We start from the raw sequence: 20,740 nt of genomic DNA, 5'->3' as shown, positions 1-20,740 counted from the left end.
CAGCAGTTGAGTCCCATAGTGCTCAGAGCCATTTCAACCATCCTTCTGTGTTTTTACTCAAGTTACTGGTACCTACCTATTTCTGTGTTTGAAGGATGCCAGGCCGCAATAAAAATTTCGGAATTATGCTTTCACAACCGTTTTTGTCGAATTTGCTACTTTCTTGCAAGAATATGGTGTTATGCTCGAAATTATGACTTCTGCATAGGTGTAAAAATCTATATAAATGTTTTCTTCACCGAATTACGCAATTATTTTAAACAAATTTCTAACAGTGTTACTGCAAAAAAAAAAAAAGAAAAGAAACAGTTGACTTTATGTTGTTACTTATTCAGCTCCTTTAATATATTAAATTTCAAATATACGCAGCCCACAAGATTGAAAATGCTTGTATGAAATTGTTAGGAATCCCTGATTTAAAGATAAACCTGTACTCTAATGATGATGATGTTTTGTTTGTGGGGCGCTCATCTATGCGGTCATCAGCGACCGTTTAAAGTCCCAGTTTTATCACAGTCCAATGTATTCACTGTCAGGAATGATGATGCTGAAATGATAACGACAACGCAAACACCCAGTCCCCGAGCAGAGAAAAGTCCCCAACCTTGGCCCCCAGGTTGCAGAAGCAGCAACACTAACCCCTTTGTTTATCTCATTTTGTTTTTTATTGTTCGTTGAATTTGTCTGTGGCGGACGTCCGATGACACCCTTTCAGGTTGTTCGTTGACCCGTTCACTCAGTTTTTATTACGGATGGCAGCTAAACACTCTGACCGAACACGCTCAGCTACCGTGCCGCCGTTACTAGACCACGAGCTGCGCACAACCTGCACTCTTTTGTATCCCGCCTGGAAGGCGGCGCGTGGGTCTGCTCCTGTGATCTGCAAAATAGGCCGAATGAAGGGTGCGAGTAGGAGCGGGAGAGGTAAAGCACTTCGGTACTGCGTATAAAATTAAAGATGTTTACTATAGGCAAAGTTAATAAATGGTTACGTAACTTTGCGATGATGAGCACGTGGGGGGAAGCCACATTCCCGTCGTATGCAGTAGAAAGTCTCAATAGCGAGCCAATGCACACTGAAGTTGAAGCGATGGTTCCGGGCCGGCTGCTCTTGATCAACTCGACAGAGAGCGGAGCGGCGCTCGTGGAGCCCCACAGCGTTGGCTAGAGGGCGCTGAGGTCGGCGTAGTTCGTCCGCTCTCGTAGTGCCAACCTACGTTGTGGCATCGGAACTATCGATACCACATTCCCGTTCGATTCGCGTACTGTTTGCGATAATGGTTCTGTGTGGGCTGTAGTTAATCTACACGGTCAATCACATTAATGTCATCACCGCCTATGTTGGACGTCAACGTCCAATAACCACTCACAGATGGCAGGTGGCAGCATTAGCATTGAAAGGTGTTGGTGGAGGAATTCAAAAGAGTGTTGGTGGAGGGATTCGGGAACAGTACAGTCATTGCAATGCGGAAATGGAGCGGTTTTTCTGAAGTCCGAAAGAGGGTGATCATTGGCTTTCAGGCAAAGGGGGATGTATTTCCGAAGCGGCTAAGTTTGTAAACTGTTTACGTGGCACCATGGATAAAGTGAACCGTGCACGGCAAAGTGGCACCTTCCAAAACTGGTGCCGAGGCAACTGTGGTGTACTATGGGCCATACATGACAGGTGTGGTGTGCTTACTTTAAGACCCTCGGTAGACACACCATCAGATTATTTTATTTGTCGCTCTAACGAAGATGGCGAGTGTCAGCAATATGTCTCGTGGTCTTATCGTGGCGTGTTTATCTTCTGCCGTTAGGTCAGACAATAGAAATGCCACTTGCTTAGAGTAGCAGATTGACGGTGACCAACTTTAAACAGAACTTGATTAATTTTCACACACATTTATTAAAATAATAACAAGCATAAAAATTACTTAACTTGGTTCTGGATGCTATTTACAATTGACAATCTGAAGTTCCTTTGGTATTGGTACGTTAATCTTATTCTCCCATATATCTCTGATACTTGACAAAAGTGTCTATACATTTATCTGCATGGCTAAGTACAGGAATATGCTAATGTTATTAGGCGCAGACTGAAACTTGACTATAGACTGGTAGAGACTGGTGCAGACTAATGCAGACTCACTAATCGGCGGTCTGTACACTCGTTATAATACCTCGCGCGTTCAGGTATCACTGCGCGAGTGTGATCCGCGAGGAGAAAAGTTCTACGTTAGCAGCAATCTCATTGGCTGCGTTACATATTAATACCCGGATCGGCGGAAGCAGAATTTGGTCTGTCTTAATGCCAGCGCCATCTCGTTGTGCAGAGACGGACGAGCGCTGCGCCTGCGCTGTTGCGCTTAGCGGGGCGCGCTCTAGTGGGAAAGTTGTGTACGCGCTGACTACGCGGAACTATGTACACAACAACAGGTGTGAACGAAGGTTGAGGAGATGTTTTCGGGCGAAGAGACGTGCAGCTGGTGAGCGACTGATAGCCCAGATGAACCAGGAGGCTACCAACACACTTCCTCAATGGCCGTTCAGCGAACGTTGCTGCATATGGGCCTCCGCAGCAGGCGCCTGGTTCATGCATCCGTGCTGACTGCCCGTTCATTGGAAAACAACGCTTTAATTTGTACAACAATACCACAACTGGATGCCCACTGAGTGGAATCAGATGGCTTTTTCAGATGAATCATGTTTTATGCGGACAGATGGCCGTTCTGTACGGTGTGCAATGTCTGGAGGCAAAGACACTGCAACAATCGTAAGAAGGGTCCTGGCTGGATGGCATTCCCTGGGTGATCTAGTCTTCTTAGAAGACATAATGGATCAACACAAGTATGTATCTATCCTTGGAGACCCTGCCCATCCCTACATGCAGTTTTTTTTCCTCCACAAAATGGCGTCTACCAGCAGGACAACAGAATGTGTCAGACGGCTCGTAGTTCACGTGTATGTTTGTAAGAGTACAAGGATGAGTTTACCGTACTGCCGTGGCTACCAAACTCCCCGGATTTGAAACCAATCGAGAATATGTGTGGCCACTTCGATAGGGCTGTTCTCGCCATGGATCGTCAGCCAAAAACCTTGCGCAGGCAGCCACGGCGCTGGAGTCAGCATGGTTCCAGAACCTAACTGACATTCTTGTTGCAAATCTCGTAGAAGTCAGCGCTGCAAAAGATGGATATTCAGGCTTTTAACAGGTGGTCACATCAATGTGACTGGACATTGTAATGAAAATGAGATTTTTACTGTGCAGCAGAGTGTGTGCTGACATGTAACTTCCTGGCAGATCAAAACTGTGTGCCGGACCGAGACTCGATCTTAGGATCTTTTGCCTTTCGCGGGCAAGTGCTCTTGTGAGGATGGGTCGTGAGTCGTTCTTGGGTAGCTCAGTTGGTAGAGCACTTGCCCGCGAAAGGCAAAAGGCCCCGTCTGTGAGTCTCGGTCCGGCACACAGTTTTAATCTGCCAGAAAGTTACCTATCAGCGCACACTCCTCTGCAGAGTGAAAATCTCACTCTGTAAACATCTCCCAGGCTGTGGCTAAGCCATGTCTGCGCAATATCATTTCTTCCAGGAGTGATAGTACTGCAACGTTCGCAGAACAGCTTCTTTGAAGTTTGGGAGGTACCGGCGGAATTAAAGTTGTGAGGACGAATCGTGAGTCGTGCGAGGGTAGCTCAGTTGGTAGAGCACTTAACCGCGAAAGGCAAAGGTCCCGTGTCTCGGTCCGGTACATAGTTTTGGTGTAATGTTGTTGCGGTCAGTACAGGAGCTATACTTCGCAGGTTGTAATACGTTCCTCAATTTTCACTTATTATCGTTTCTTGACACTTTGATGGCAGGCTATCATGGCGCCAATCTTCAAGCGTCTGCCAGTTCAAGTTTTTCAGCCTCTCTTTGACGCTCTTTCGTGCACTGAACGAAATTGTATCCACTCGCGCTTCTCTTCTTCGTATTTTTACTATATCTCCTATTAGTACTACCTGGTATGTCCGCCCCTGGTAGCTGAGTGGTCAGGCGACGGAATGTCATACCTAACGGCCCGGATTCGATTCCCGGCTGGGTCGGAGATTTTCTCCGCTCAGGGACTGGGTGTTATGTTGTCCTTATCATCATAATTTTATCCCCATCGACGCGCAAGTTGCTGAAGTGACGTAAACTCGAAAGACTTGCACCAGGCGAACGGTCTACCCGACGGGAGGCACTAGCCACACGGCATTTCCATTGCTACCTGGTATGAGGTCCATTCAGTACAGCAGTATTATAGGATAGGTAGCAAAAGAGTACCGTAAACACTGCATTATTTCAATATACTTCGAATTAACTGAAGTCCACCATCCAATTTCATATCAGTGATGGTTCAAATGGCTCTGAGCACTATGGGACTCAACTGTTGTGGTCATCAGTCCGCTAGAACTTAGAACTACATAAACCTAACTAACCTAAGGACATCACACACATCCATGCCCGAGGCAGGATTCGAACCTGCGACCGTAGCAGTCGCACCGTTCCGGACTGCGCGCCTAGAACCGCGAGGCCACCGCGGCTGGCGGAGATCGTGAGAGACAGGTATTTTGGTGGGCGTAGCAATTGTGACTGACTGATATTTTCGTCAGACGATAATATATTTTTGTGTTTTGTGAAGTTAGATATCTTAAATTTCCGAGCATTTAAAGCAATTTACCGATCTCTGGAGCATTTTGAAATCTTATCAAAATCTGGCTGAATAAAAAATGGTTCAAATGGCTCTAAGCACTACGGGACAACGTCTGAGGTCATCTGTCCCTACTTAAACCTAACTAACCTAAAGACATCACACACATCCATGCCCGAGGCAGGATTCGAAACTGCGACCGTAGCATCAGCGCAGTTCCGGACTGAAGCGCCTAGAACCGCTCGGTCACAGTGGCCGGCTCTGCCTAAATATTTGTGCGGCTTTTGAAAAGGTGCTTCATTATAATTAACTGTGTAATTTGGAAATGTCTGAGGGTATTATTAATATACCCCGCCAGATCATTAACATAGAAATAAACAACAAGAATTCCAACATACTTTGCTGCGACACGCCTGAAGTTACTTCTGCATCTGTCAGTGAGTCTCCATCTAAGATTACGTGCTGGGTCCTCTCTACCAAGAAATCCTGTCTAGTCACATATTTTCTTTCGATACTGTTTACTGTCAAATTTATTTAGCAAGCGGTGTTCTGATTCTGCGTCATATATCTTCCGGATGGCCCGAAATAATGTATCGATGTCGCTGTCTCGACCTATGGCTTTGCGGATACCATGTTAGAAAACTACAACGTGGGTTTCGCATGATGGTGACCTGGGAATCCTTGCTGATTGACATGGGGTTAGTCATTCTTTTCTAGATACACTACATTTAAATTTAAAAATATGTTCTACTATCCCCGGATGCCTGTCAAAAATAAAGCACAGTAATTTTGTACAACATTTCTTCTGCCTTTCTTGCAGACAATGTCGATTAATATTGCATCATCCGTCGGGGCACGAAACCACATCATTCTTCGTCCTTTCGAAATTTCGGCCAACAATCGCACAGTCATCTTCAGTGTGAGCTGGTGACAAAATTTTAAGCACTTAATGCAATACTTTGAAGTAGACGCATGTTCGTCAGATATAAGGCTATCGGCAAGTGCGTCCATCACAGACAAAACTTTATGCGTCTAAGAGTGAAACATAGCAAGAGCCGTGTTAGCAAATGTACATTGCTTAAGAATTACGTGACTTATTATAATTATTATTAGTGTTATTATTAATATAGCATCCAGGACAGTACAGTTATTTACGAATACGAAACATATCTACAATATAAGTACACACAAGATTTGTATATCGCAAGCTGACTTTGAGGCCCAAAATCCAGCATTCTTCATTGCTGAAACATTTGCTGAAACGTGGTCCTCTAGCTTGCAGGCGTCACGCGACGTCGGGCAGACCAAGAGGTGATCAGCATCTTGAAATTCTCAACATTAGCAGGTTGCATCTCCAGTAACGTAGAAGTATCGTTTGCAGCGCGTCACTCCAGTTCGTAATCTGTTCAGTGTCTTCCACATCTGGTAGAGTAGTTGAAAAACAGCAGTGCGATCGTCTTTTAGGTTCTGGTTACTACTTCCAGCTGTTTCGCCACAGTTCTATTCGGTGAGCGGAAGGTGGTGATGTAATGGCTTCAGTTGTTCGAAGAAATCTCTTTCTCGACTTCAGCCTGCAACATGATGTTTTGCTTCCAAACATGGGGTGCCTGGAATCTTTTTCCTGGTTTTCTTCTGAACTTATGCTGCTGTTCTTCGTCTAATACCCAATACCAATCAGGTGTTAGATTTTGTGAACTGAAGTTGATCGTAGCAACAAGTTATAATCCTACCTGATTTGTTAAAAGCAGTGTCAATGTCCCTGGTGCGTGCGGGGTTCTGCCAGATTGCTACACCAGAGAAACATAGAGGTACGAGCAGAGCAGACGAGGTTAGAACCCCAACGCTATTAGTGAGCTTGCTTATAATATTATCTCGACTGCATACTTCGAGCTTCATGTTTCCGGAGTGGTCTTTGTGTCTGGTCGAGCTTTACTCAGAGGTATGTAGGGGACGCCCAGTTCTGTAGTTGCTTCTATCTCCAAGTTACTTCCACATTTTTTCTAGCTTGTCTATTTCTCAAGACAAATACACACACCTGTATTTTGGATGGTTTGGGCTTTAGGTGGTTATTCCGCAGGACTTTCGGGAGCTAAGGTCACTTTCACTTCTACTTCCTCAAACCATCACCAGGACAGCTACAATAATAGCTAACTACGAGTATTAAAATGGCTTGCGTGTGTTGAAACGCCATGCATCGAACACTTGTCACAGCGATTCATCAGAGAGTGCAGACGTGGTAATGAATGGTTTTCACTATTTGTTAAGCTGGAAACCCTGTTCTCTATTGAACGAGACTGCTAATTGTATTTCCACAACTTCCTTGACCACAGAATCCCAATAGGATAAGATTAGTGGCCATTATCTTTAGTTCCCCATAATACACATGCTTTCAGAGGAATTATTGCTCTGAGTGTTCGTTAACTGCCGTTATAACACATACCATCCATTTTCATAATTAGTCACGGAATTCGTAAGCGGTTCGGCGTTTCTTTTTTTTTTATTCTTCTTCTGTGCATAACGACAGTTGTCTCTCATGCACGCACATGTACTCCTTAGTATATCATTGTCTCGAGTGGTTTTACATCAGTCAGCAACTCGCTTTGAAGATAGCTGTTCGGTTATCAGACGAAATATTGGAAGGTGCAGTATTGCTGTCCCGCACGCACACATGAAAGATGATGGAGTGTTCTATCTGCCGGTAAAATTCCAAGAGTCGTACACTACTGGCCATTAAAACTGCTACACCACGAAGATGATGTGCTACAGACGCGAAATTTAACCGACAGAAAGAAGATGCTGTGATATGCAAATGATTAGCTTTTCAGAGCATTCACACAAGGTTGGCACCGGTGGTGACACCTACAACGTGCTGACATGGGAAAAAAGTTTACAATCGATTTCTAATACACAAACAGCAGTTGACCGCCATTGCCTGGTGAAACGTTGTTGTGATGCTTCGTGTGAGGAAGAGAAATGCGTACCATCACGTTTCCGACTTTGATAAAAATCGGATTGTAGCCTATCGCGATTTCAGCTTATCGTATCGCGACGTTGTTGCTCGCGTTGGTCGAGATCCAATGACTGTTAGCAGAATAAGGGATCGGTGGTTTCAGGAGGGTAATACGGAACGCCGTGCTGGATCCCAACGGCCTCGTATCACTAGCAGTCGAGATGACGGCCATCTTATCCGAATGGGTGTAACTGATCGGGCAGCCACGTCTCGATCCCCGAGTCAACAGATGGGGACGCTTGCAAGACAACAACCATCTGCACGAACAGTTTGACGAAGTTTAAGCAGCATGGACTATCAACTCGGGACCGTGGCTGCGGTTACCCTTGACGCTGCAGCACAGACAGGAACGCCTGTGATAGTGTAATCAATTACGAATCTGGGTGCACGAATGGCAAAACGTCATTTTTTCGGATGAATCCAGATTCTGTTCACAGCGTCACGATGGTCGCATCCCTGTTTGTCGACATCGCGGTGAACGCACATTGGAAGCGTGTATTCGTCGTCGCCATACTGACGTATCACCCGGCGTAATGGTATGAGGTGCCATTGATTACACGTCTCGGTCACCTCTTGTTCGCATTGACGGCAATTTGAACACTGGACGTTACATTTCAGATGTCTTACGACCCGTCGCTCTACCCTTCATTCGATCCCTGCGAAACACTACATTTCAGCAGTCATTCACGATCGCATGTTGCAGGTTCTGTACGGGCCTCTCTGGATTCAGAAAATGGTCGTTGCTGTCCTGACCATCACATTCTCCACATCTCTCACCAATTGAAAACGTCTGGTCAATTGTGGCCGAGCAACTGGCTCGTCACAATACGCCAGTCACTACTCTTGATGAACTGTGGTATCGTGTTGAAGCTGCATGGGCAGCTGTACCTGTACACGCCATCCAAGCTCTGTTTGACTCAATGCTCAGGCGTATCAAGGCCATGATTACGGCCAGAGGTGGTTGTTCTTGGTACTGATTTCTCAGCATCTATGCACCCAAATTTGCGTGAAAATGTAATCATGTGTCTTTTCTAGTATGATATATTTGTCCAATGAATACCCAATTATCATCTGCATTTCTCCTTGGTGTAGCAGTTTTAATGGACAGTAGTGTAGTTCATCGGTACATGAGCTATATGACATGTGTCACGTTTGACCTATATGACAGTTCTCTCATCTCATAGTGAGACACTGAATTTTTTTTCTTGTTGCTTTTCTTTTCGTGACGTCATACGCATTGTCGTGGTACTCAGGTTCCAGAGCACGTGACGCACCTGGAAGTCAGGACACTGTAACACAGAAAAAACCACCACACTAGCAGATACAGCGAAGCGCAGTCAAGCCGCAAAAGTCGCCCTGTCTTGCAGACACGCTGCGTCTGTCTAACCCATGCAGACGCAAAAATACGAATCAAAGTTTGGAATAATATGCGATTCTAAAGTACTTAACAAAAAAAGAAGAAACAGAAAAAATAAATTAAAAAAATTCAAATGTCGCTACCATCGTCCATTGATCAGGTAGACGTCGGATAACATATCACGTTCTTCAAAGTGATATGTTGCACACAATGTTCTCAGGTTTACTTCTCATGTGGGAGATGGCCACGCAGATGCTGACAAATCTCGCAGACGCTTGACGGCAGGTGCCAAGCATCCCGCAAAAGCCTACTTAAAATTTTCAAGAACCGATTTTAAGTGAGGCATCTAGGAATATACAACACTCTACATATCATTCCTATAGGGACTGTGATGAAAAGGTTAGACTAATTGCAGTGAGTATTGAAGCATTTAAGTAATCATTCTTCACACGCTCAATACACTAATTGGACAGTGGACGTTACATTTAAGATGTCTTACGACCCGCGGCTCTACCCTTCATTCGATCCCTGCGAAACCTTACTTTTCAGCAGGATAATGCACGACCGCATGTTGCAGGTCCTGTACGGGCCTTTCTGGATAAAGAAAATGTTCGACCGCTGCACCGGCCAGCACATTCTCCAGATCTCTCACCAATTGAAAACGTCTGGTCATTGGTGGCCGAGCAACTGGCTCGTCACAATACGCCAGTCACTACTCTTGGTAACTGTGGTATTGTGTTGAAGCTACATGGGCAGCTGTACCTGTACAAGCCATCCAAGCTCCGTTTGACTCAATGCCCAGGCGTATCAATGCCATTATTACGGCCAAAGCTGGTTGTTCTGGGTACTGATTTCTCAGGATCTATGCACCCAAATTGCGTGAAAATGTAGTCACATGTCAGTTCTAGTATAATATATTTGTCCAATAAATACACGTTTATCATCTGCACTTCTTCTTGGTGTAGCAGTTTTAATGGCCAGTTGTGTACCTTAAAGCTACGACCTGTAATGAGTCGGCCAGCGAGTGAGGAGACGGAACTGTGACAGTAGACTGGCAGTGTGGCGACCAGTGCTCGAGTCTGCCCTTCCCGCAGGCCTCGCGTGCGCTCAGTGCGGGTGTGCGACTGGCCGGAGGCGACGCTCGACCCCGCGGCGCTGGCCCGAGCCTTCCCGGGCGCCCAGCAGGTGGCGTTGCTCAACGCCAACGTCTCCCGCCTCTCCGCGCCGTTCCCGCCCATGGCCAAGCTCGAGGTGAGTGCCATTTCTCTTTCTTTCTTTTGCTCTTGCTTTTTTCCCGCAGTGACGCAGGGTCTGCATGGTTAATCGGATGTGGTAAGGTTAATTTAGGGGGTGGCCGAATGCCCTTCCTGCCGCCGCCTCGTACCCCCACCCCCTGCCGGGACGGAATTAGTGTACCCCAACTGTCAGCGTTAAGCGTAATCCGTGGAATAGTGCGAATGTGTTCAGATGTCTGCGAGCCATGTAACTGAGGCGGGACGTAAGGCCCGGCCCGGTATTAACCTAGCGGGATGTGGAAAACCGCCTAAAAAGCGCATCCAGGCTGGCCGGCACTCCGGCCTCCGTCGTTCATCCGCCGGGTGTATTCGATCCGCTCCAGCGCGCCTACCCGAGTCCAGGAAGCAGCGCATTAGCGTTCTCGGCTAACCTGGCGGTTTCGAGGTGAGTGCCATTTAGGGTTGCAAAATTACCGTAGACCAACATAAGTAAGCATAGAATACACTAAGTTTTCAAATAACTTTGGCCACTAATGTCGTACCCTGTGCTACCTGTACATTAGGTGTGTTGCGTACCTACTGGGCGTTACTTCACAACGAACTCTTTCTTTACGTATGCGATCCTTGCCTTACTAGATCCCTCTAAAAACCGGAAATTACGAACTGTCTAGAAAATGAGTGGGGGGTCATAAAGGGCCGGGTAAACTGTAGAACACCTTACTTCTACATAGATTCCTCTCTGTTTCCTAAAAATAAACAGTATTTAAAACAGAATTAAAATTTTCAATCTTTAATTCAGCTTTAATTCGAAAATTGCTGACCTATAATGTGAAACAGAGGCAGATAGCAGTAAAAATAAACAAAACTACAAGGAGTTATCACATAGCGTTAGAAAATGTAATTTACTCAACAAAAAGGTAAAATAAAGAAAAATTGCAAAACAACAGTGTATCAAATGTCCCTTTAATTCTTCGTCGAACTTAATTAAAACATATCTCTGTTATTCATAAACAACTTTTGCATTTATCAATAATAACAGAAACTTCTTGCCTTCGACCTTCATGAACAACGTTCTGCCGTCCGTTGTAGCCGAGCGGTTCTAGGCGCTTTAGTCCGGAACCGCGCTGTTGCTACGGTCGCAGGTTCGAATCCTGCCTCGAGCAGGGATGTGTGTGATGTCCTCAGGTTAGTTAGGTTTTAGTAGTTCTAAGTCTAGGGGACTGATGACCTCAGATGTTGTCCCATAGTGTTCAGAGCCATTTGAACCATTTTTTGAACAAGTTCTGTGGAGTAAAAAACAATGGAATTGTATATATTTATGTGTTTATACATAAAGCGTACTTGAATCGAAAGTAGTTGCTTTGGTTACATAAAAGAAGTTACGTGATGAGGCAATTTTTATTACTTAAAAATGCAATTAGTATTCTGTAAGGGTGTAATATACACAGTGGACTAATGTTGACTGATGTCTAGATCTAATTATGCGCAAAACAAATAAATCAACAAACAAAGAGAAGTCGTTGGTTCTCAGCATCCCTTTTACACATTAATTTACGTTTCTTTACCTACCAATACTACCGTTAATCCTACCATTTACTACGACATTTATGTACCGTACGAAACTGAAATTAACCTTGGTTGAGCGCAACTCTAATCACACTCTCACTTATCACTTGGTGCATAACTGCACCAGTATATAGTACACCATCGTCTGGTCCTGTTCACTGGCAGGCTTTATCAGCTACAATTTTTTACAACCCCATAGAAGCATTATTAGCAATTTAGGTAATGTATGCCGCTAGTATAAGGTTAATACTCGCTGGAGGGAGCGGGACACAATGGAACGGAACGGAAGCCCAAGTCGCCTTCAAATGGTGGTGCGTCCACACTAGGTGAAACGTCAACACGACATCATGTGGTTTAGGCTATTAGCGAATGTCGATAGTGAGGTTATGACATACCATCTCTGATACAAAAAGTCAGAATATGGTGTCAGAATTAAGTAAATAGCTATTATAAAGTGCATTAACGTCCAAATCAAAATTAACAAATGGCTCTGAGCACTATGGGACTTAACATCTGCGGTCATCAGTCCCCTAGAACTTAGAACTACTTAAACCTAACTAACCTAAGGACATCACACACATCCATGCCCGAGGCAGGATTCGAACCTGCGACCGTAGCAGTCGCGCGGTTCCGGACTGAGCGCCTTAACCGCGAGACCACCGCGGCCAGCTATAGACTTCTTGACAAAAGAGGTGAAGCGCCCAGAAGAGCAGCAGTAAGCGAAATGAACTTTCACAGGTTGAGAGGATACGTGATGCTATTTGACTGATTACGAACTCAAGTCATATTTCCAAACAACTTGGCAGTACGAGCTCCCTTATGAGTCTGACGTTGCAAACACCCTGGTTTACATGCATGCTCTGATTCGTTTGGGATGAGTGTCATAATGCCTTTGTATCCTCTCTTGGTACTAGTTGTCCAACAGCTATTGTAAATGGTCCTCGCCATCTTCGATACTGGCACTACGATGGAGTTGAGGTCTAACCTGATCCCACACAGATTGTGTTGGGGACAGACCTGGCTATCTGGCTGCCCACAGAACAGTAACAACATGCAGACAAATTTTTTGGGTGGCTATCATTAGCAGAGCGCGCAGAAATACATGATTTGTAAATAAAAACCACCTTTTCTTTCTGCGATGTATTTTGTTTCTCCCAGACGCGTTTAGCCTTTTTCTTAAAGGCACCTTCATTGGGACCTAGAATTATACATTTTTGTTTTTATGTATGGTATTTGTAGATTATAAAACAGTTTACCTCTCGTTTTTTTGTGTAAATAAGTGATTACTCTTCGAGTTTTTGTTTGACATCTGCGTTTCCTGTCACCTCGTCAAGCACGCTGGTGGTCGCACTATAATTTGCTTACGAAAAAAATGCACGTTTTCATGTTCCGAACTTTTTTCTTGACACTTTTTCATGTTGTTTGCCCTGATTGCTATAGAGTATTATTAGTGTTTTGTCACGAGTTTAAGATATTTGATCGAAACGTAGTAACTGCTGTGAGTACACTTTGTGTCCCCCTGCTAGGTTCGTTTACATACATGTTGCCAGTTTAACGAAGTATTTGATGAAAACTAGCGTCAATTCATTTCTGTTATGTTGATATCCGTGTGTGTGTGTGTGTGTGTGTGTGTGTGTGTGTGTGTGTGTGTGTGTGTGTGTACGAGCTCCCGTGCGTGTGCGTGTCTGGGTGGGTGGATACGTTAAAGTAAAAGGCGAAACGCATCTGGGAGCAACAAAATACGACTCAGCAAGGAAAGCGGTTTTCATTTACAAAACAAATAGCACACACTCAATTCATAGATACCCTGCCATTGTGGACCATCATTGTCATGTTGAAAAATGGTGCCACGATACTGTTGCGTGAGGTAACAAGTGCGGACACAAGATGCCTGTGACATACTGTTGTGGCGTCAAAGTGTCCTCACTTACCACCATCCATGAGCTGAAGTCGTACTCAATAGCTCACCAGACCGTGAATCCACGAGTAACGCGGAAGTGCTTTTCCAAAACGTCAGACAGATGGAATTTCTCTCTAGGTAGCCACTGATAGTGGACATCACGGACAGTGCAGAACCATGGTTCATCGCATAACATAATGGACCACAATCACTAGTCCGTGCTTCTCGGTCATGGCACCACTCGAGACTCAGGCACTTGTGGTTTTAATGGTTCTTCACATATGGGATTGCAGTTCCCTAGCCAGGCAGCTCCTGGTCTCCAGTGGTGTGAGATGACATTGGATTTTGGATACAGATGAGCCAGAGTGCGGGTGGTTTTCAACATATATCGAGGCAAATTCTGACAGGTTCTCAGTCTCAACTTCACCACGAAAAATATTAACGAGCTGTTTCGTGGGGGTTTCAAAAAATAGTTCAAATGGTTGTGAGTACTATGGGACTTAACATGTGAGGTCATCAGCCTCTAGAACTTAGAACTACTTAAACATAACTAACCTAAGGACATCACACACATTCATGCCTGAGGCAGGATTCGAACCTGCGACCGTAGCAGTCGCGCGGTTCCGGACTGAAGCACCTAGAACCGCTCGGCCACTGCGCCCGGCTTTGGGAGGGGGGGGGGGGGGGCGGCGCCGGGAGGTTATGATTTAAAGTATTTCAAGCAGCTTAACACTAGGAATAAAAAGAACACCGGAAGTGTCGTATGTGTGGCTACTGAACCGACAGACGCAGTTTTCTGCCTCGCCACTTCTACATACTGCCAGAACATTTTAAGTAAAACTTAGCCGATTTATCACTTTTATATTTCTCCAGTTAATAATAACGCTTCGGTGCTATGACGTATTATAATGTGAATGTGACCCAAGTTAAATACTACAAAACAAGACCAGGGGACTAGCCTTACAGTGTGTGCTGTGGTTAACAGAAATATAACGACAATACAGATCACCGACACTCTATTTGTTTACTCAGTACTTCATGCTTCCAATACTTCGTATGGCGTAGATCACATCACATTTAGAACTAGCTCTTAATACCTTGGGTGTTTGTTGTCTCATTGTTTGGTCGTGCTTCAGAATTTTTAATGACGTTTTTGTAACAGTCTATCAGTATAAAACTGACTTAAAACCAGACGGGTAGAAATATGTCTTTTGGATGTATTGTTTATAATGTTATACTACGAACCTACAGTCAAATTAATTGAATTTAAGTTCCCTTCTCTAATAAACTTTATCCCCATCGAGGTGCTTTCTTCCGATATTTTAAGAGCACCATTATTTTCTGTTTGCACTGTTTGCCTAGGACTTTATCAACAGCAGCAATGTATTTTCGCAAGAACTGATACACTTTTGATATTTGCCTTATTCATTCAAGGTTTGTAATTAAATGAGAAAACTACAGTGTTAGGTGAACGATGAATAACGTGTCTCACATTCGCAAGAGCAGATTTATTTATCATTTTGTGCCATTTTCCTTCGTTCAAGATTATTTGCAGTTTTCCTTCAGACGTGCGAAAAAATTATTGCTCCATTTTCTCTTTCGTCTTCGGTTTCCAACGCCATGATGCGACACATTAAATCTTACGAACACCTGCACGCATTGTATTTTCCAGGAGACTTGTTTCTACGCTTTAGAACTCGCACGCCATATTTTCATGGTTATTTAGCGCTGTGCAACAGCAGGTACACTATTCATCGAGTTAAGCGGAACAATATTCGCTCATTACCATACAATGCCCTATCAACTACGTACCTTCTTTACGTGGTCCATACTGAGAACAGCAAAAGACAAAGTGGTACTGAATCACAGGCCAATGAACCAGCGACGCGAATCAGAGATACAGCTTTACGTAGTACGCAATCATTACTGTCGTTTGCATTCTGTGAGACCACTCTGACTCTCTTCTAACGTCCACGAAGTTCGTTCCTTATCAGTTTACTTGTCAGTTCTCCTCAAATCATATTAGATGCTCTGTCGTTTTTCATTTCATCATGTACTCTAGATAGTTGCAAAGCAGCTGCAGTGTCACAAAAATCCTTCACTAACCTGAAAAAACGTCTACACTACATACTGAAGGAGAGTGACGTGTGGCTAAACTAAACAACAATACAACACTACGAAGTTAACACTATTACGGCCAAAATGTGAATAGAACAGTAAATTTATCAGCAGTTTTTGATAATTAATTACTTAAAAATAGTACGTGTGTATGAACCTGTGTGTGTGTGTGTGTGTGTGTGTGTGACAAAGAGAGAGAGAGAGAGAGAGAGAGAGAGAGCGAACGTCGGCAAAAAGAAGATAGTACTCTTTACACATTAATTGTTCTTGGAACATTCTAAACTATGGATTTAAGGATATAGGCACAGTGCAGCAAATGGATGTATCAGTGCTTTTTGTTGGCGTTCCAGGAGTCGTCTCCTCCCTCCGAAAACGTTCAACACTACTCGCAGTCTGGAAGAGTGGGACTCATATCCCAGCCCGGGTATCCACATTTACATTTGTTTATGATTATCATAAATTTACTATTGCAAATCACAGGATGGTTCCTTTGAAAAGAAAGAATGTGAAGTTCCCATTAGTTCTTGACCATTCCGAGTTTCAACTTCTGCTGTAATAACATCTTCATCGGCATGACGTTCAATCCTAATCTCTCGTATATCCCTGACATATGTGATTTGATAAGCGCGAATAAACGCATCCTCTGTGTAAGACGTCTTTCCAAATAATCGACATTCATACTGTGATGTTCACTTTAAGGTCATGGCGCTGACTATTCCGACGGAAATATCACATTTATTCCATGTATTTCGCCTCCAAGGCGAAGAAAAGCTGTCAGATTTTACGCAGATGTTCAGGATTATAGTCGTAGGCTGGAGTAGAATGACTACCATAATGATATCACGAGGCACTGATGACTCATTTTTCGATTGACCAAGAAGTTAAGTCAAAATGTTTCTTTTAGTGCTTTACAGTGGTTCCACTTATGCTTAAAATCCTAATTTTTCAGTCCTGAGTGTGAGATATGGACTTTTACAAACCCCTCACATTCTGATATAACCTAGCATTTCTAAAAAATTTGTGTACAGAATCTTTAAATCTGTTTACATCATATTCACTTAAATCTTTTTCACATTCTTGCGCAGTCACTTGCAACAGAACGATTCCCGTCACGCTTTCAGTTCTTGCGTAAGGTGCGATATATCATAGTTCCTTGCGAACTTTATGTTCCATTTTTTTATGTCACAATGGTACTCCGTCACCGTCGATCAAGAAGCGACTGTGAGACGCTCATGAAGCCTGTGGTTCACTCGCAAGTGTTAAAGAAAAGAGGCTTCAGTGAAGTTCTCCGTCGCTTGGGCGCATTCTCAGGTGCAAGCCATCTGTTTATTTATTTATTTCACTCTCAGGTTTCTTTATAGTCTATATTCTAGCATGTACGTCGCAATCAGAAATATCACTGCGTTGACTAACCTAAGTTTTACGTTCATTACAATCATTGTAGGATCAAGCATCACAATGTTTCACACTTCGCATTTGCCGTCTGAACAATTAACAATTACTGCCTGATAACCACCCAAGACATTCCCTGGTTGAAAACGAGAGCTCCCTGATACGTGAAGATCTAAGCCGTATAGATACCAGACAACTCCTTTAATAAGGTTAATCTTTGTTGACCTAATTAAGAGTGTAGTAGACGATCCTCCATACTACTCCTAACGACTGTCTATCTGGTACGTAGAATATGTATTACAATCTCTATCCACAAAAACAGTTAGTCACGCAAATTTAGTTACAATTTATTACTGTATTTCACAGACAATAGCAATGTTGATTTAACCTCTAGAAAATCTCCTCCTCTGAACACTTGCGTGTGTGTGCTTACACTGGCAGGGAAAGTGTGTCATCCACCTAATTACGTTTTATTAGCTCTCCGAGAATGACTAAGATGCTCTCATCTCGCCAGCTGTGCATTGGCGTTCCTGCCACAGTTGCTAATTACCATGTGGTAAAAAATACGTAAACCACGCATAATGCATGCAAGTTGTTGGAAAGAAAAATATGCTGAAGAAGGTACTGAGAACATCTTCTATGATGATCAGTTTGGCTTTGGGAAAATTTGATGGCACCGGAGAGGCAGTTCCGACGTTGCGAATGATAATGAAAGTACGGTTTAAGAAAAATCAAGACATCTTATAGGATTGTGAATATGAAGATGGTATCTGTTCTTTCGGACATGTCCGAAAGAAGAGATACGATCTTCATATAGATTAGGATTACCGGCCAATGATCTTCTTCAGTGCGGATGCACTCACATTGCTCAGACTCTTACGGGAATCACTGGATTGACTGCCGCGAGTAATGAGTATAGTGGACAGGGGCACAACAAATGTAGTGTGTGGACAGAAACTTGGAAATGTGGATCTTACGGGGCGTGTGACATAGGTAAGTCCATGCAGTCACACTATCCTCTGCGTCCTCGATGGCTCAGTCGGATAGAGCGACTGCCATGTAAACAGGACAGTCCCGGTCTGGAACCACATTTTCAGCCGTCCCCGTTGATATTTATCAACGGCTGTAAACAGCTAACGGTCTGGATTTCATTGTAATTTTATTCACTAGACATTTATGTTTTTCTAGAGAGTGAGATACATCTACAATAGGAAGTATTTTAGTGTGCGGATGTATCTATAATGGGAAGTATCCCAGAGTGGGGATGCATAAATCCTAAACTTTAATGACACGCTGTGTCGTATTGCACGAGACGACAAATGCCATGTTGGATGACATGATGGTATGTGTCATGTTATACGACATGAAATCATGTATCATGTTACTTTACTTCACACGATGCGTTATATTACATGACATTGGTACTAATATTAACAAGTTAAAAAGTCAGTATATCAAGATGTTTTGATTTAAATGCCTTTGAAGGCGCCAGATAAGTCGAAAAATTAGTTCCTTTCTTTCTTACCCCTAATCTTGTCAAAGACATATTTTTGCTACTACGATATGAACATTTTTCATTCTTGTTATGTGTTTTTGTCTACGTTCTTACAGAATTTGAAACGATCCACAGAAAACGTGTTTTTTGCACATAAAATCTGAATGAAGCTAGATTTTTGGAACAGACCAATTTTATCATAAGAATGCATGTTTTATTTATTTTATTCACTTTAAACTGTATCCACGCATTCAACAGTTAAGAGCGAATTTTATGTGATACATTTAGTTCGACTTTAAGCCATCTTATCCAACAAAGAATAAATATTTTTCGATGAAAAAAATTTTGGCTTTATTCATTTACCAACCTTCGTGCAAAGTTCGAACTGATTTGTACAAGTTTAAGGTACAGAAGCGGCACACATCAAAAATCTCCCAGAATACGTGCTCTGGACGTAAGATTCAAAATAAGCAAGATTATTGCAGACGACTAAAACTTATCTTATACCAAAGTCCGATACACCGGTATATGAAAATTAAACCATCAGTGTTGCTCCAGTCCTGAGTTATTTAAGGGTGATTGAATCTGCACGTAAAATGCGGACCAGGGAGACTGCCCTTGCAAGTAAATGGTGCCATTAGCTGAGCATCAATTTCAGCCCAGTTAAAATCTTTACAAAAGAAATTAATCGATCTGTGCTATTTGACTGGGTGCCAGGAACGGGACCAACGCCGACTGAAGACAATCGTTCAACGTGACAGAAGTTCAACCCTTCGGCAACTTGCTGCAAATGTCAGTGCTGGGCCATCAATAAGTAACAGCGTGCGAACCATTCAACGAAACATGATTGATATGGGCTTTCGGAACCGAAGACCCACTCGTGTACCATTGTTGACTGCACGACAAAAAGCTTTATGCTTCGGCTGGGCCCGTGAACACCGACACTGGACGGTTGATGACTGGAAACCTGTTGCCTGGTTGGACGAGTTTCGTTTCAAATTTTATCGAGGAGATGGACGTGTACGGGTATGAAGATATCCTTATGAATCCATGGAGCCTGCGTCTCAGCAGGGGGCTATTGAAGCTCGTGGAGGCTCTGTAACGATATGGTGCGTATGCAGTTGGAGTGATATGGGACCCTGATACGCCTAGATGCGACTCTCACAGGTGCCACGTACATAGGCATCCTGTATGATCACTTGCATCCATTCATGTCCATTGTGCATTCCGACGGACCTAGGCAATTCCAGCAGGACAACGCAACACACCAACACACCCAGAATTGCTACAGAGAGGCACCAGGAATACTCTTCTGAATTTAAACATTTCCGCTGGCCACCCAACGCCCTAGATATGAACATTATTGAACATATCCTGGATGACTTGCAACGTTCTGTTCAGAACAGATCTCCAACCCCTCGTAATCTTAGGAATTATGGACAGCTTTGTAGGACTCATGGGGTCAGTTCCCTCCAGCACTACTTCAGACATTAGTCGAGTGCATGCCACGTCGTGTTGTGGCACTTCTGAGTGCTTGCGGTGGCCCTAAACCGTATTAAGCAGTTGTACCAGTTTCTTGGGCTATTCAGTGTATTTGTTAGAACAACGTATCCATTGACCTGTCGTCCGTGGCGCGGTGCAAGCCTCGAGCAGCGGTTACTAGATGCAACGAGCGAGTTATCGGGCTGGTTATCTGTTGACACATTGTTGTTGAGTGCGGAAGGACTACGTTTCAGATCCCCGTCCACCCATCGTGCTTGAGATTTTCCGTAATTTTCCTAAATTATTTAATACTAATGTCGAGTTAGTTCCTTCGGAAGGGCATGGCCGATATCCCTCCCCAACCTTCCTTTTTCCGATTTTGTGACATCACTGTCGACAAGATGCTAAACAGTTATATGCCTTCTTCCGGACACGAGCAACGACCTGGTGTGACAAGAAACTTGATTCATCCGATTAGGCGACACTTTTCCATCGTTTCGCTGTCCAATTTCGATGTTTCCGTACTCACTGAAAT

The 20,740-nt window shown here is 43.8% G+C and overlaps 1 protein-coding gene across 1 annotated transcript in view; it reads left to right on the top strand.

Annotated features, from left to right (window-relative positions):
• The window catches only part of LOC126336470 (protein singed wings 2), a 375,279-nt gene that overhangs the window by 271,547 nt on the left and 82,992 nt on the right, over positions 1 to 20,740 (top strand). The window contains exon 3 of the mRNA XM_050000213.1: positions 10,112 to 10,268. Coding sequence (XP_049856170.1) covers positions 10,112 to 10,268 — 157 coding nt within the window. The remainder of the gene's footprint in view (positions 1 to 10,111; positions 10,269 to 20,740) is intronic.

The sequence above is a fragment of the Schistocerca gregaria genome, chromosome 1 (genome assembly GCF_023897955.1).
Source record: "Schistocerca gregaria isolate iqSchGreg1 chromosome 1, iqSchGreg1.2, whole genome shotgun sequence".
NCBI lineage: Eukaryota > Metazoa > Arthropoda > Insecta > Orthoptera > Acrididae > Schistocerca > Schistocerca gregaria.
Note: the sequence above shows the minus strand (reverse complement) of the source record. Positions and strands in the feature narration are given on the sequence as shown.